The sequence below is a fragment of the Leptonychotes weddellii genome, chromosome 5 (assembly GCF_054177405.1).
Source record: "Leptonychotes weddellii isolate Sample4059 chromosome 5, ASM5417740v2, whole genome shotgun sequence".
In the NCBI taxonomy this organism is placed as follows: Eukaryota; Metazoa; Chordata; class Mammalia; order Carnivora; family Phocidae; genus Leptonychotes; species Leptonychotes weddellii.
The window spans coordinates 78602121-78618375 of record NC_138373.1 but is presented as its reverse complement, the minus strand read 5'-3'; the positions used below and the strand labels follow the sequence as shown (position 1 = coordinate 78618375).

At 39.5% G+C, this 16255-nt stretch overlaps 1 protein-coding gene across 2 annotated transcripts in view; it reads right to left on the bottom strand.

The window, feature by feature from the left end:
• The window catches only part of PTPRO (protein tyrosine phosphatase receptor type O), a 220682-nt gene that overhangs the window by 51928 nt on the left and 152499 nt on the right, over nt 1-16255 (bottom strand). For both annotated transcript variants that reach the window (XM_006733776.3, XM_006733777.3), the window contains exons 11-12: nt 14089-14240; nt 12290-12410 (exon numbers count right to left, since the gene is read on the bottom strand). In XM_006733776.3, coding sequence (XP_006733839.2) covers nt 12290-12410; nt 14089-14240 — 273 coding nt within the window. The remainder of the gene's footprint in view (nt 1-12289; nt 12411-14088; nt 14241-16255) is intronic.

Genomic DNA, 16255 nt, shown 5'->3' with positions numbered 1-16255 from the left:
GGGAGTAGTGGCTAAATATATTTTTTTAAGATTTTATTTATTTATTTGACAGAGAGAGAGAGAACACAAGCAGGGTGTGCAGCAGAGGGAGAGGGAGAAGCAGACTCTCCGCTGTGCAGGGAGCCTGATGTGGGGCTCGATCCCAGGACCCTGGGATCCTGACCTAAGCCGAAGGCAGACGCTTAATGACTGAGCCACCCAGGCGCCCCAATAGTGTCTAAATATTGTTCAGGCAATTTCGTATGATTATGAATACAATGACATGGAAAAGCCTTTTTATTGGTCTCTCATCTCTGTTGTGGGCTGAATTCTGTTCACCCAAATTCCTAGGTTGAAGTCCTAAGCCCCAGCACCTCAAAAATGTGAATGTGGTTGGAGATAGGGCCTTTAGGGAGGTAAGTTAAAATGAGGCCCTTAGGGTGGACCTCAATCCAATCTGACCGGTGTTCTTATAAGAACAGGAAATTTGGGCAGACAAGGAGAAACCAAAGACAAATGGGAAGAGAGACGAACCATGTGAGGACACAGCTGGAAGGTGAGGTCACCTGTAAGCCCGGGAGAAAGGCCTCAGAGAAAGCAAACCTGCTGATACCTGCATCTTGGACTTCTCGCCTCCAGAACTCTGAGAAAATAAGTTTCTGTCGATTAAGCCACCCAATCTGTGATATTTTGTCATGGCAGCTCTAGCAAACTAATGTAGTTCTCTTACTCTTCAAAACATCAAATCCAGTCCAGTTCATAAAAGGGAGGGAGAGGAAGGCCTTAATGATGTTTTGAAGAGCAAACGAGCTTTAAGATAACACACACAAAAACACTTTCTAGAATATAAAGAGCCAGGCAGACATTAGTTATAGAACATCCCCTGGCTAGCACTTCCTACTTCTCAAAATGTCATTTTAAACCTTAGCTTCTTCAAAATTCCCTGGCTTCATAATGTCAGATTTCCTTTTGTTTAAAATCACTTTGGAGTCCACAATATTTGAGGGGAAAACCTGTGGATATGGGGAAAGGATACAGATGGACTCTTTACAAAACAAGGTACAGATACGGGGTTGTTGGCTTTAAAATATTCTGTAAGAGCTTTCTAACATTGTCAGTGTTATACTCAACTGTTCAGCCCTCTTCTTTTCCTTCTCTTCTTTCCTTTTCAATGCCTCTCCTATTTGAGTGGGAAATCCAACTTAATTTTATAAGGAAATTAAGTACAAGGCACAGAACATGGGCAGAAAGGAAAGCTGTAAGGCTATCTCTACGTTTAATTTTGATTGGCTTATGAGAGGCTCAAGCTGTTCCCTAGGATCTCAGGGGAGTGAAGGTGACCTTGGGTAAAGGATGGGCTGGTGCCTGACTCTTATTCTTTGCTCTGGCAGCAAATTTCTTCCTTTCCTAGGGAATCCCAAAGGGAGTCAGGTTGTAATATTTCACGTTGGAGCAGAAGAGAATGTATTTATTGTCTCAAATCCATCTTTTTTCTGACAATTATTACCTTGTTTCTTATTTTAATAGGACCCATCAGTTTAGCTGCCGATAGAATGATGTTAATGAGGCCAAGATTATATCCACAAGGGCCCACTAGTTTCATTCTGTTTATAGTTTATACCTCTAAAGCTGGTGAGTCCTTTTACAAATGTGTGACATTGGTGATAAGGGGAATTCAATAGAAAAAAACATTGTAAAAAATGATCGATATGATAAAATCTGTTTTCAATCCTCAGCATCACTGACAGCAATTTGCGAGTGTCCTTTTCATACATAAAGGATGGCCTTTAACGTCTATATTATTATCGGTCTTTTAAAAATAAATATATTTTTTATTTTCCTCACGGCAGGCCATTCTACCTTAAGGAGTGTAAGCCTAACTTATATTCAACTAGGTCAAAGAAACATTTGTGACTTTTACAGTGCAAGCCACATAAATTACGTTCAGCTTGGTCAAAAACAACATCCGCAAAAGAAAGCACTATTTGAAAGGGGAAAAAAAAGTGTTAGAGAAATTATTCATAGTGGGTTGAGATTGGTAGGCAGTGAAATTAAGAAGATGAAAATATACATTAAATAACAGAAACCTGGGTTAGATCCAAAGTTTACTAAACCTATACTAAGCCTATTCTCTTGTCAGTTTAGGGAGATTCTTTTAATAAGTAATGAGAAAATTTAAAAACAACATGGGGAACTATTTAAAAAATTCAGGCAAATATTACATTATAATCAGGCCCTTTCCATATGCAAAACATAGGATTTTCTCAGGAATTAGAAATACCCATGGGCGCCTGGGTGGCTCAGTCGTTAAGCGTCTGCCTTCGGCTCAGGTCATGATCCTGGAGTCCTGGGATCGAGTCCCGCATCGGGCTCCCTGCTCGGTGGGAGGCCTGCTTCTCCCTCTCCCACTCCCCCTGCTTGTGTTCCTGCTCTCGCTGTCTCTCTCTGTCAAATAAATAAAATCTTTAAAAAAAAAAAAAAAGAAATACCCGTGATTTCTATCACATTTTAAATAAATTCTTTATGCCTTAATGATAGCAAGTGTAATATCCCCTTCTGTGAGTCACTGGGTGTTTTTATGATTTCACCAGCTCTGGTAACTTCTAAAGATAAGTAAAATTTTTCAAAGAAAGCTCTCATTTAACCTTACTTAGTTTCAAAACAACATTTCCGACTTCCTCCTTTTTGGGTTCCAAGAATATGGGTTTTTACTTAGCATTTTTATTTAGTTAGGAGTTATTTTTGCCAAATTCTTAGAAAAAGGTCACTGCTCTTATTGTATCATTAGCCTTATTGCCTTTACTCTGAACTCAGGTATGAACTAAATTCTGAAACTGGAAGAGACATTAAAGATCATTTAGTTCAGACCCTCACTTTACAGACGAGGCAACTGAAACCCAGAGGCCCTAACCCACTTTCTTTTTTTTTTTTTTAAAGATTTTATTTATTTACTTGACAGAGAGATAGAGAGAGTAGCAGAGGGTGAGGGAGAAGCAAACTCCCTGTTGAGCAGGGAGCCCAACATGGGGCTCGATCCCAGGACCCTGGGATCATGACCTGAGCTGAAGGCAGTTGCTTAACCCACTGAGCCACCCAGGCACACCCCTAACCCACTTTCTAAGGTAACACAACTTGCCTGTGAGAGCAAGAACTGGGATCCAGACCTCTGTACGCCTAGTTAAGGATCTTTTCTATACCTGGATTCCTCCCTAAAAATGTGGGTATTTGCCATTCATTTCCATATAACTGAGGATGATGGGGCCTCCTGAAAAGTTCCTCTTTCTAGAAGACCAACTTTTCCAGAGTGGGCACTTGCTTGTACATTGAGATCAGTGCCAAACATCACAGTCATGGCCCTATCTGTCCATCATCCAGATTCTTCCAATATGTTGAACAGAAACCTACAAACTCTGCAAGTCACTTTATGGTATATAGGAGAAGTGCTTTTAAGGAAGTGCTGAAGTTGTGTGGCTTGGCTGTGGGCAGCTGACAAATGGCTGTGAAACTCAGAAGACCACAGTGAGAAATGGGAGAGAAAGAGATCGAGAAGGGGCATCAGTTAGTCTTGGGATGAGACGGAGCCATGGAACAGTGACATGCCTGGCAGCCCAACCCAGAAGATAATGCTGGCACGAGGCTGTTGGCCATGGAGGACTCTACAAGAAGGGTAGCATGGCAGTCATGATCCTCTGAAAACCTAAAGAACACGTTTGTAAGAAGTCAGTAGCAGAAGCCTTCCACAAGCTTCCATCATCACCCCCACCTGACTCGCCTACCCCATTGGTGCCCATATACTCTGTCACTCTTCCTTACTACAGATTCACCCAGTCTCGGGCTGCCCCCTCCAGTGGCACCCACGGTCCTGCCACTTTTGGCCCAAGCAAGGACATCATTTTAACGAGTGTCATCTCTAACCATCCTGCCCCATCAATTTTCCCTGTTCTGTTGAATCATTCTGATTAGCCCATTGAAAAGCTGTTTCCACCCACTTCAAAAAATACAAAGAAAAAGAAAACAAATCCAACAAAAAAGATAAAAACTCTTGGATTCTGTCTTCAGCTCCTGCTCATTTTTTCTCCTTTTTATAATCACATCCCTCAAAAGTTTTGTTATTCCAGCTGTCTTCAGTTGTTCTCCTTTTATTCTCTCTTAAATTACTTTTAATACTTGAAATATTTTGTCTTCACTACACTTCACCCAAATGCCTTCTCCCCAAATCACCAATGACTTCTGCGTTGCTCACATCAGCAGTCAATTCTCGTTCCACATCTTACTTGACTTACCAGCAGGCTCGACAAGTTGATCAATCAAGCACTTTCTTTGCTTGGTTCTTTGGACATCACACTGCTTTGTGTTCTTTCTTACTTCACGGGCATTCCTTCTCAGGCTCTTTTACTGGTTCCCTCACACCACCTCCATTTCTTAAAGCTGGAGTGCCAGGGCTCAGTCCATAGATAGCATTCTTTTTCCTTAATTCATTCCCTGATGACCTCATCAAGTCTGTTTCCTGACTACCTTCAAATTTATACTTCCCAGTTCTGAAATCTCCCAGAATCCAAGCTCCTTTAACTGCCCACTCAACATCTGTTCTTTAATGCTTAACAGACACCTTCAAATATTGATGCATCCAAACCTCAGCTTCTGGTCTTTCACCCAAACCTGCCTCTCCCATAATCTTCCTTTCTGACTGCTCAGGACCCATATCTTGGCATCTCTCAAGACTTCCTTCATTCGTTCATAGACAACATCTAAATCCAGCAGTGGACTCTCTCAGCTTCATCTTCAAGATAAATTTTGAATCTGATCACTGTTCATCACCTTCACAGCTACCACCCTGGTGCAGGCAAGAATAATCCCTTATTTGGATAGATGCAATAGCCTCCTAACTGTCAGTTAACTATGTAATTTATCAGAAGTGTCCAAATTGAAATACTTTTGGGGGAAGAAAAGGATTGCAAAAGAGCGTGACTGGCCTTTAACTGATCCATAGCAGGTGTAAACTGGTATTATCTGTGGTAACTCGAATGTATGGTCACCTTATCTACCTGGTTTCCCATTTTACCTCGATTCCTGAACACTCTATTCGTACCAAAGTGATCTTGTGAAACTTGTCCGGTCATGTGACTCTGTCACTTGAACCATCCAGTGGAGTACCATCTCACTTGGAATGAAACGTCTATTCAATGACGCTACATGATCTGTTCCCTTGTTGCCTCTCTGTCCTTTTATCTATTACTCTTCCCCTTGTTCCTTCCACTTCAGCCATACTGTCTTCCTGACTTTTCCTTGAACCTTCCAGGTACACTACTGCTTCTGGAGCTTTGCACCTGTGGTTCCCTCTGCCTACAAAACCTCCCAGTTATCTGTTTGGCTCACTGCCTCACCTCCTTCAGGTTTTGACTGAAATACCACCTTCACCATGAAGCTTAACCTATGCCACCCCCTACAAAAATTGCACCCTACTCCCCATAACACTTTTTTCACTGCTTCATTTTTTCTCCATAACATATGTAACCATCTGGCATCCTTATATTTATGTTTATTGTCTCTTTTTCTCCACTGGAATGAAGGTAGAAATTTTTATCAGTTTTGTTCATTTCTGTATTCTCAGCACCTAGATTAGTATGTAGCGCATAGTAAATGCTAAATAAATATTTGTTGATGTATAGAATGAATTAATTTTTTATTTTTTAAAATTTATTTGAGAGAGAGAGAGAGCATGAGCAAGGAGAGAGGGAGAGGGAGAAGCAGACTCCCCACTGAGAGGGGAGCTCAACGTGGGGCTTGAGCTGAATTAATTTTTTAAAAGTACAGTATCTTAATTTATTAGCTTTTTTCTGACTGGCAGCCCATAAGTAAGTAAGTAAATAAATATAGATGGATGGATGGATAGAATGGATATGCATATTTTCTTTTTCTTTCACTTTCTCCTTCCCCTCCCTTCCATGCATTCATTCATCCACCTTTCTTTCCTTTTCTCGGTGCTACATTGACACAATTTAGTCACATTTGTATCTTATTAAATTCGTTTCTTTTTGGTGGGGGGTGAGAGGGATAACAAGGTAGTCCCTTACTAAGAGAGGATCTGAGAAAAGGGCACGGGTGGATAGGGAGAGGTACATTAGACTTCAGTGTGTTCTGACTTACAACACTTAACTCACTTCCTGCGAAAAATAAGGACTGCATATATCCAAGCAACTATTTCTAAAATTGTAAACTCAATGATTTCAACATAAGAATAAACAAATTTTCTCAACTGAGAGTGAGATCATGAAGGGCAGCGCTGTGTAATAGCTGGGCTTTTATAAAGTCAGAAATTACTTTTCATCAAAGTGTAAATAATTATTTGTAACCTACTGAAATATTATGAAAGAGAAAGAGAGAGAGATTGTAATATGCCCCAAATTCCTAACATCTAAAAGTATTTTGATTCTTTTTTATTTATAATCAAACTATGTTTTAAAGATTTCTAATTTATATAAAACCTTTCGTGATTGAGATTAAGAAAATCAAACTAATGTTATTAATACCCAAATTCCAAAAGAGGAACAGAGAAAGCCACCCAAGTGGGTGTGAAACACCTCCCAGCTCTGTTAGAAGGGTTCACTAAAAAATGAAGTTTTTAGAAAAAAAAATACACTCCAAATCCAGGAAGACATAAGCAGCGGGTGGATAAAAAGGGCTGAATCACTGTTTCTCCACCCAGACTCAACAATGTGTAAAGTCAAACTTCTCTAGGTTCCAAGTTGCTCAAATGAAGGCATTGTACTGAATTATCTCCAAATCTCTCCTAGCACCTCAAAGGACTGAAGTTACCTGATTCCTTATCTTGAACCTCTCTGAACACAACTGCGGTCAGGATACTGCAGAATTTTGACAGTGGTGGTGTATACATTCTGTTTCTGGTTTTCTCTGACCTCATTGGCTGTACCATCCCAGTGTCTCTTGCTGACTCCTGCTCTGCTCAATGTCTAAGTGCTGGAGTGGTTCTTTTCTATTTCTGCTTACTAGTTAGTGATCTCATCCAGACACTCCAAAATTTCTATCTCCAGTCCAGAATTCTCCCCTGATCTCATCTCTAGACACATAACAATAATCATTTTATTTGACAACTGTGCTTGGATGTCCTCTCAATTTTTTTATGTCCAAAGAAGAATCTGTGCTTCTCACCATACCCTCAATTTATTCCTCTTCTAGTTTCTCTAGTCCTCAACCTCAGTGAATTGTACCACCATCCACCCTAATTGCTCAAGAGCAAAGCCTGAAAGTCATTCTTAATTTCCCTTTCTCTTATTTCCTATTTTCACCCCACCAGAAAGCTCTGTGGACACAAGGTCCAAAATAACTCCTGAATTCTGTCCATTTTTCTCCATTATTACCACTTAAGTCAAAGTTGCCTTAATTTCCCATGGAACTTATTGAATTAGAATGCTATTTTTAAAGATTTATTTATTTATTTGAGAGAGAGAGAGAGAAACAGAGAGGGGGAGGGGCAGAGGGAGAGAGAATCTCAAGCAGACTCCACACTGAGCACAGAGCCCAACATGGGGCTTGTTCCCATGACCCTAAGATCATGTCCTGAGCCAAAATCAAGAGTTGGCTGCCCAACCGACTGAGCCATCCAGGTGCCCCTAGAGTGCTATTTTTAAGCTTAAGACACATGGTCCCTTAATTGGTCTCCCTGTCTTCATTGGTGACCCAACAATCATTCCTCCCTTGAGCAACCAGAAGGATTATTTTAAATATGTTAGATTGTTTATTTTTAATTCTCTCCATGCTCTCTTATTGCATTCAAAATAAAATCTCAACTCCATCTTCTTAGAAATCCTATATAATCTGGCCTCTGCTTATTCCCTCTGCTTAGCATGCCTTTTTCCAAACTTTTCATGGCAGATCCTTTCTTGTTATTCATATCTCTCATCATTGCATTCTCAGAGAAAGGTTTTGCTGCATATGCAATCTGTCCCACACTGCCCTGTTTTAATACAGTACACAGCAGATCATAAGTTCCTTGAAACCGAAAGTAGCCCTTTGAATTCACTACTACAAGTAGTCTGGCAACTGGACAATTCTTACAAGGTTCTCTGTATGTATTCATTAAATGAATGAATGAATGGATATTCCACTACCATAGAGCTATTTTGTGATATGCCCACACTCCCCCTCCTTATTTCTTTCCCTTTCTTTTTTTCCTTTTTTTTTTTTTAAATGGTTGATCATCTGATGTAAACTTACCAAATCCTCTTCAGGTTGGCTCAGAGTTTTAAGTGGATTCACCAAGACCAGAAGTTACGACTGGCTGCTGGTTGAAGCCACAGTTGCATGTCAACCAATAAGTTCTTGTAAAATGACACGTCTTAGTGCAGATTTGATTGACATTTGTACTGACTGCCAAAAAGAGCTGTCATCACACACCACCATGATACCGTGAGCCTCCTGGCAACCTAAACTCTTAATAGGATGACTGGCTCAATGCCCTGCAAACAGCACCACTGTTGGTAGGGTCTTCTCGTCGATGCTTATTGATGATATAATAGTTGAAAATCCTTGGCAATTGTTTGAGGGCTCTCTCTCCTTGTACATGCCATCTTGGATTAATTTATATTATACTGGATTCATCAGTAGCCTGTTTTTTCCCACAGATGTCAATTCTGCCCTCCATGATGGCAAGTAGAACAAAGAGGCTTTTATCACCGTGAAACTGAACGAAAGGTTAGCCCAACCAGTTTGTTTGTTTGTTTGTTTAGAGAGGGAGGGGGGAGAGCAGAGGGAGAGGGAGAGAAAGAATCTTAAGCAGGCTCCACACCCAGCTCGGAGCCGGACACAGGGCTTGATCTCACAGCCTTGAGATCATGACTGGAGCCGAAATCAAGAGTTGGATGCTTAACCGACTTCGCCACCCAGATGCCCCAGCCCAGCCAGCCAACATCATTCTGATTCAAACAAGCCCTAACAATCTGTGTGCCAAAGCTGCATGTTTCCGTAAAGTAGAATTAATATGACTTCTCCGTATACTACATGAATGCCATAAGGAAACATAAAGTGACTAGACTGAAAGTTTTGTGAAATACAAAATACCTGCAATCAGTTATTACTAAAGTGAAATGTTATTTTACTTCTCTGAAAGGTAAAACTTGCAATATTATTTTCAACTTTGAGGTCTGTGGTTGCAGTGTGGTTTGATGAGTATCTATTGAACATCTGAAGTAGGCAAGGCCTTGTGTGTTGTGGGAAATTGGAAGAGCTGAAAAAACGCAATAATGCGATTAGTAGAATAGAAAATAGACTTTTAGACAAATGGATAAAAAGTGAGGTTATTTAGTTTTCAGGGGGGAAAAAAGGCTGAGTTCAGGCCCAGTATATATACATTGTCTTAGTTTCAGAGAGGAACAATAGAGAGGCAATATTTCACCTGATATTTAGATCACAAAAGGGAAAACCTTGCTGATTCCAAGAAATAATTTCTATGGAAACTTGCCTTCTCTTCTTGAAAAGTTTAAAGGGCCTTTCTAAAGTGGTTTAGGTAGTTCCATCTATTAACAGGGAGACATGGAGGCTCGAAAGCTCATGATAAATTTAGGAAGTATCATGATTTTCACTCCTACTCCTTTGTTGTGTGAGTATAATTGTATCAGCTCATGATTTTAACTCATACTCCTGATCATATATCAGCCATAATGTAAAAAATAAAAAATAACAGTGAAGCTCGCAATAGGTTCACTGAATGCTACTTTGGTAAGACCTAGCTTTGAACTTCGAGGAAGACTAAAAAAGACCAAATGAGTTAGAGAAATCAGCTAGGACCCAAGAAACACTTACAGATTCCTGTCATCATGAAGCTGGGGAAAAGAAAGGCATGGGGAAAGTGAGCATAATCTTTAAGCAATTCCAGTTACCTAGAAACAAGTTTTGAACTGATTTTTATGTCCATGGAGGACAAAATCAGACATAACAGTTGGAATGGATAGGCAGGCAATTTTTTCTTAATAGAAAGATCATACAAGGTTGGAAGCTGATGATCTTCACATTCCTAGAATTGAAGTATAGATAGCTGGGGAAGAAGAGCAGATTGCCTGCAGTGAATGAAATTGAACTTGTGGTTCTCAGTGGGAAGGTGTTTGTAAGTTTGCAGGAATGTTTTTAATAGTCACAGGGAAGGTTGCTAACTGGCCTTCTGTGGGCAGGAAGCAGAAGTGCTAGATGTCCTGAAATGATCAAGAAAGCTCCAAACGGAAAAACTGTCCCATGTCCCACATCTCACATACCTTTGTAATGTCACACCAGTTATAGATACGCTATAAATATAACTGCAAGTACTTTACCACATGATAATCTTGGGAATTTTTTTCAAGATTTAGGTAAAATAATTTAGAAGAAAGTTGTCATGAAGAAGAATTAGATGTTATTTACAAATTATTCAATAATTTGCTTTTTCTGCCCATAGTATCTATTTAACGTGTTATATATTTCCAACTACCTATTTAATTTTAAAGGGTTCCAGTGCAAGGATTTAATTTTTCCAATGGCAAATATGAGGCACACACACACACAAAGATTTAAGACCTAGTGTCTTATGCACTGAATTACAGTGAAACACAACTATTGGGGAAACTAAGGAAAGACTGTGTTTTGTTTTGTTTGGGATTTTCTAAGAGTTTTCTAAAGGTACATCACTGCCAGCAAATGCTACTCAGGGTGTCTGAGCTGCTTATAAAACACCCTGGATCAGACTTTTCTTCTTTTTTAAAAAAGATTTTATTTATTTGTTTGAGAGAGAGAGAGGGAGTGAGAGTGCACGTGTAGGGAGGAGGGACAGAGGAAGAAGGAGAGACTCTGAAGCAGACTCCATGCTGAGTGCAGAACCCAGCGTGGGGCTTGATCTCATGACCCTGAGATCATGATCTGAGCCAAAACCACGAGTCGGCTGCTTAACTGACCGAGCCACCCAGGCGGCCCTCCCCCTGGATCCATCTTTACTTACAGCTGCACATCTGAACATATGTAGTAACCGTGACAATTTGACACTCTTATGAATAGGCTTAGATACAGAGTCTAAATTAGCAGACGTCTGAAGCAGTGATGTCAGTAAGTTGCATTAAGTGTTTTGAAAATATTTGTATTGCTATTCTCTATACTTTTCATTTTCGAAATATGAAGAGGAGATCTCTGCTGTGAAAATGACACATTGAAGTGCATTTGTTTCCAGCTTGCCCGTCGTACACTGAAACTACCCCACAACAGTTTGCCAATCTATTCTCTTTTGCCTGCTGCTGATCATGGACTCTTATCTCTGAGGTCCCTTTATGTATCAGAAACTAAATGTATACCTCGCTACATGGAAGACTGTTGAATGTAGAAGATGCGTTTTGTGTTAAACAGTGTCACTTCCTAGTTGTATTTCATAATATAAATAATTTTGACACAACACTACACAATAATTTCTAGCTCATTTGCAAGAATATTATACTTTCCTCATTTTCCATCATCCACAGCCCATTATTTTTCTTGGCATGTTCTCTTTTACTTTAATTAAGGTTATTTTCCTCTTTCTCTCATCATATGCAAATATACCTAGTCTCTTATCATAACACTAGGTTTTATTCAAGGGTCCACCTGTACTTATGCTTGCTCAGTTATTTTATTCACTTTTTCATTTACTTTTATACTTGTATGGAAGGACTACCAATTCCTTTGCGTCTTGTAAACTCAAACTTGTTCATTTTAATTATTTGTAGTCACAGGCAATTTCATTATGACTTACAGAAGAACTGTATCTGAACAAGTACATAGGGGATCCATACAATTGTGTTATATATTTTTTAAATTTTATCTTGGTTTTAGATTAGAGTTAGGACATTATATCAACATAAAAAATCAATATGTGGGTTATTTTATGTATGAATTTCAATTTGAGTTATTAAAGAGGGCATCACATAATGCTCCTATGAGAAGGAATGGTGTCTGATAGGGTTGAGAACACCATATTAGATAATCTCTAAAATCTTGTCTCCTCTAAATTCCTCAGACTCCTTGGTTTCTCTAATCTCACTAATGATGGTGAATACTCCTGTCTTTCAGCAGAGTAAAAATTTCTTTCATGAAAACTCATAATAAGTTGAACTTAACTCATTTAGTAGTATACATGTTTATTTTACACTTACAAAAGAGAGTGAACCATTTTTCTGTTATTTCACTGAATTGAGAAGACATGACAAATCAAGAGATGCAAACACCAGTTCTCTGGACATGACTATTGTCAACACACACACACACACACATACACACTCACGCGCATGTGCATTCTTCTTACCTAGCTTGACAAGCTGGAGCATGGAGGTATTACTTCCTCGTTCTGTGCAAGCGGTTACTGAGAGGTTGTAGATATCTCCTGGAGGCAGGCTGAGAATTGCAGTCATGACATTGCGTGTGACCTGCAAGATCCATCAAAATCAAGGGTTTAAACTTCTAATGAACTTGAACTAGAATACCACTCCAAACAACGACAGGGCGATAGCAGGCATTCCCTCTCTGTTCTGTGTAATCAATCTACAGTTGATCACAACCTTATGGATACTTTGTTTCCTTTGAAAATGTTATAAATTCCTCAACTGAGCCAAATGCAAGGTAGCTCTAAAAATGCATAATACCTATCAGAATATTTTTTGCAATTAGTTTTCTTTTTTAAGATTTTATTTATTTAATTGAAAGAGAGAGAATGAAAGAGAGAGCACGAGAGGGGAGAGGGTCAGAGGGAGAAGCAGACTCCCTGCCGAGCAGGGAGCCCGATGTGGGACTCGATCCCGGGACTCCAGGATCATGACCTGAGCCGAAGGCAGTCGCTTAACCAACTGAGCCATCCAGGCACCCTGCAATTAATTTTCTATTTGGAATAGGTATTCCTCTGATATTTTTCCTCATCTTCACAGCAAATTTTAGAAAAGGCATTTGCTGGGTTGCTACTGATGTGTACATTACTCAGCCCTAGCTGGGAAGCTCCGAAGAAACCTAGTCATGTCTATAGCCACCTGGCTTCTTAATGAAAGACGGAATTTCCCAGTCTCCCCTATAGCTAGAGGGGACCATGTGATCCACCTCTGACCAATCGATTGTCAGTGGAAGTCATACGGGCAGCTTATAATTCTGTCCACACCCAGTAAGTGCTGGGCTACCACACCTTCTCTTTTCCTCTCCCCACAGGCTAGAATATGGATCTAATAACTGTGCAGGTTCACCCATGCAAATGAAGACTACACTGTGGTAGATGGAACAACAGGATAGAAAGAATCTGGACCCCTGGATGATTGATCCCTTACAGCAAAGGTGCCCTCATAGTCCTGTGCCTGCACGAGAGAAACAAACTTTTATTTTCTTTGAGCCACAATCTTCGAGTTTTGTTTTTTGTTGTTTTTTTTTTCAGTAATTTAGTCTGTACCTTAACTAATGTAATGTCAAATAGTTTAATAAAGCAGAAGAAAAGAAATCAGGATTTCCAACGTACTCAAATATTTAGGCATTGGTGATACATGGAGAAAATTTTAAAACATATTCACTGTGGTTTTCTTGAAAATGTTTGACATCCTGAAGGAAAAGCTCAAATCCTAACTTTAAATATAAATGAATGACTATGGGGCGCCTGGGTGGCTCAGATGGTTAAGCGTCTGCCTTCGGCTCAGGTCATGATCCCAGGGTCCTGGGATCAAGCCCCACATTGGGCTCCCTGCTCCTCGGGAGGCCTGCTTCTCCCCCTCCCTCTGCCACTCCCCTTGCTTGTGTTCCCTCTCTCGCTGTGTCTCTCTCTGTCAAATAAATAAATAAAATCTTTAAAAAAAAAAAAGTTTGACATCCTGAAGGAAAAGCTCAAATCCTAACTTTAAATATAAATGAATTACTAGTTATAACTAGTACAGCTCACTATTAAAGAGTAAAAGGTAAACTCTCTGAAAGGAAGAATTCAAATTTTTCTTCACTGTCCTATCATCGGAGCCTAAAACAGTGCCAACAAGCATAAGACATTTGTTTAATGTTTCAATAAATGTCTGCTTAATGGTTTTCAATAGTTTATGTAAATGAATGTTCAGATGCCCCATACTGGGATTCAAAGAAACATACACTCTTTTTAATTTTCTTCTTTCCTTCTGCAACAACCATCCAGTGTAGCATTCTAGAATGGGAGAGGTCAGTTTTGTCATCACCATATGTCCAACTGATATATAACAGACTGTTGAAATACTCCACAGATGTGATTTCCGGAGCAACTGGGGCTAAAGGAAAGAAAGAGGTGCACTTTAGTTTAAGAGACTAACAATAATTAAAGTACTTCTCAACAGAGCATGAAATCTCATGTGGAGTTAATTTAGAGAATTAAAGTTCACACCATATGATGGTCCTGGGGATCCCTGGACTTCTCAGTAGTATGTGAAGGTTGGTGGTAAAAGGTGGACACTTGTTTCCTGGGGCCCCACCTTGTATGGCTCAGACACAAGGCAGCCAGACCCATCTGTACCTGAGGATATTGGGTTTTTATACAAATTTCACGGTTAAAGATTCCTGAAATGTTCACTTCTTTGAGTACACTTGTTGTATCAATAAATTAATAGTATAAGGCATGGCTGAACTTATTTTCCAAGCAGTACTGGAAAATTTGGGGTCCTATAAGAGTAAATTTTTACTTGTGGTGCAGCAAAGATGTTTATGGAAATAAAGGACAATAGGGTCAACAATTAGAGGGACAGAAAATAATTATTGTTTCTATAAAATAATAAGGCAATATCATTGATCGTGTCTAACCAAAGCTTTGCAAAAAGTGGGCTCTAACTAAATGTTGCTGAAGCAAGTAACAAGGGAAGGCAGGAAGGGCTCTTTGCTAAATTCTAACACTGAGTTTATTAATTTTTTAATTTTCTCACACATTTAAATTTAAATTATTTCTAGTGGGGAGGAGAGTTCTTTACAAGATTTGTAATTTATGAGCTCTGAAAGTGTATTTTAATTATTTTTTAAACTAACTGATAATTCTGAAGATTTTTAGGAAACACATTCACAGTTGAATTTAAAGTCCATGTGTATGTTGGTTTGAAGACAAACAGGTGTTCCATTCTGAAAGACAGCACAAAACCAGCTGAAATATTTGGAGGAGAATTTCCATAAACCATGAAGATTCATTTTCCTCAAGATGCTACAAGTACTCATAACAAGCACTCATAACTATGCTTTCAAGAACAATTATTCACTGAAGAGATTTGTAATATATAGAGTAAAAAACATTTCTGTTTCAGGGCGCCTGGGTGGCTCAGTTGGTTAAGTGTCTGTCTTGGGCTCAGGTTATGATCCCGGGGTCCTGGGATCCAGCTCCGCGTTGGGCTCCCTGCTCAGTGGGGAGCCTGCTTCTCCCTCTCCCTCTGCTCCTCCTTCCCACTCGTGCTCTCTTTCTCTCTCTCTCTCAAGTAAATAAATAAAATCTTATTTTTTTTTTAAAGATTTTTTATTTATTTACTTGAGAGAGAGAGAATGAGAGACAGAGAGCATGAAAGGGAGGAGGGTCAGAGGGAGAAGCAGACTCCCTGCCGAGCAGGGAGCCCGATGCGGGACTCGATCCCGGGACTCCAGGATCATGACCTGAGCCGAAGGCAGTCGCTTAACCAACTGAGCCACCCAGGCGCCCAATAAATAAAATCTTAAAAAAAAATTCTGTTTCATGTGAAATTAGAGTAGTATTTCTATATGTTTGACAGTAAAATCTTGAAATACCAGTAATGTATCTAGCAAGTAACACAAAACTGCATCCTATTTCAGAATAGTCTAATAAAAAGAATAATACCTTTGGCTTCTTTTCTCTTAATATATTTCTCTGTACTTCATTATATGTATGTATCTATACTTACATTTCTTCAAAGGATATTTTCTCATGTCCTAATTCTAGTAAGGGCGAGAAATGTATTTAAAATTGCGAACCCAGAAGTGTATAGCTCCCCTCACAGGTATTAACCAAGTTTTTAGATTTTTATACTCTGTATGGTCGCTTTAAAATGCAGCATAGTGCTGAAAGGCCACAAGATGTCACTATTTGTTTATTAAACATTATTTGGTACACTAGCATGATTACTATGCATTTGACTTGCAGACAAAGTTGCCTAACAAAGACAGGGGACCTGAGGTCCTAATAAATCACACCTTATTCAGGTATTTTATTCCTATATCCTTTTATATCACACGATTTGGCATTTTGGCTCACAACTAAAAACATAGCGGGGCGCCTGGGTGGCTCAGTCGTTAAGCG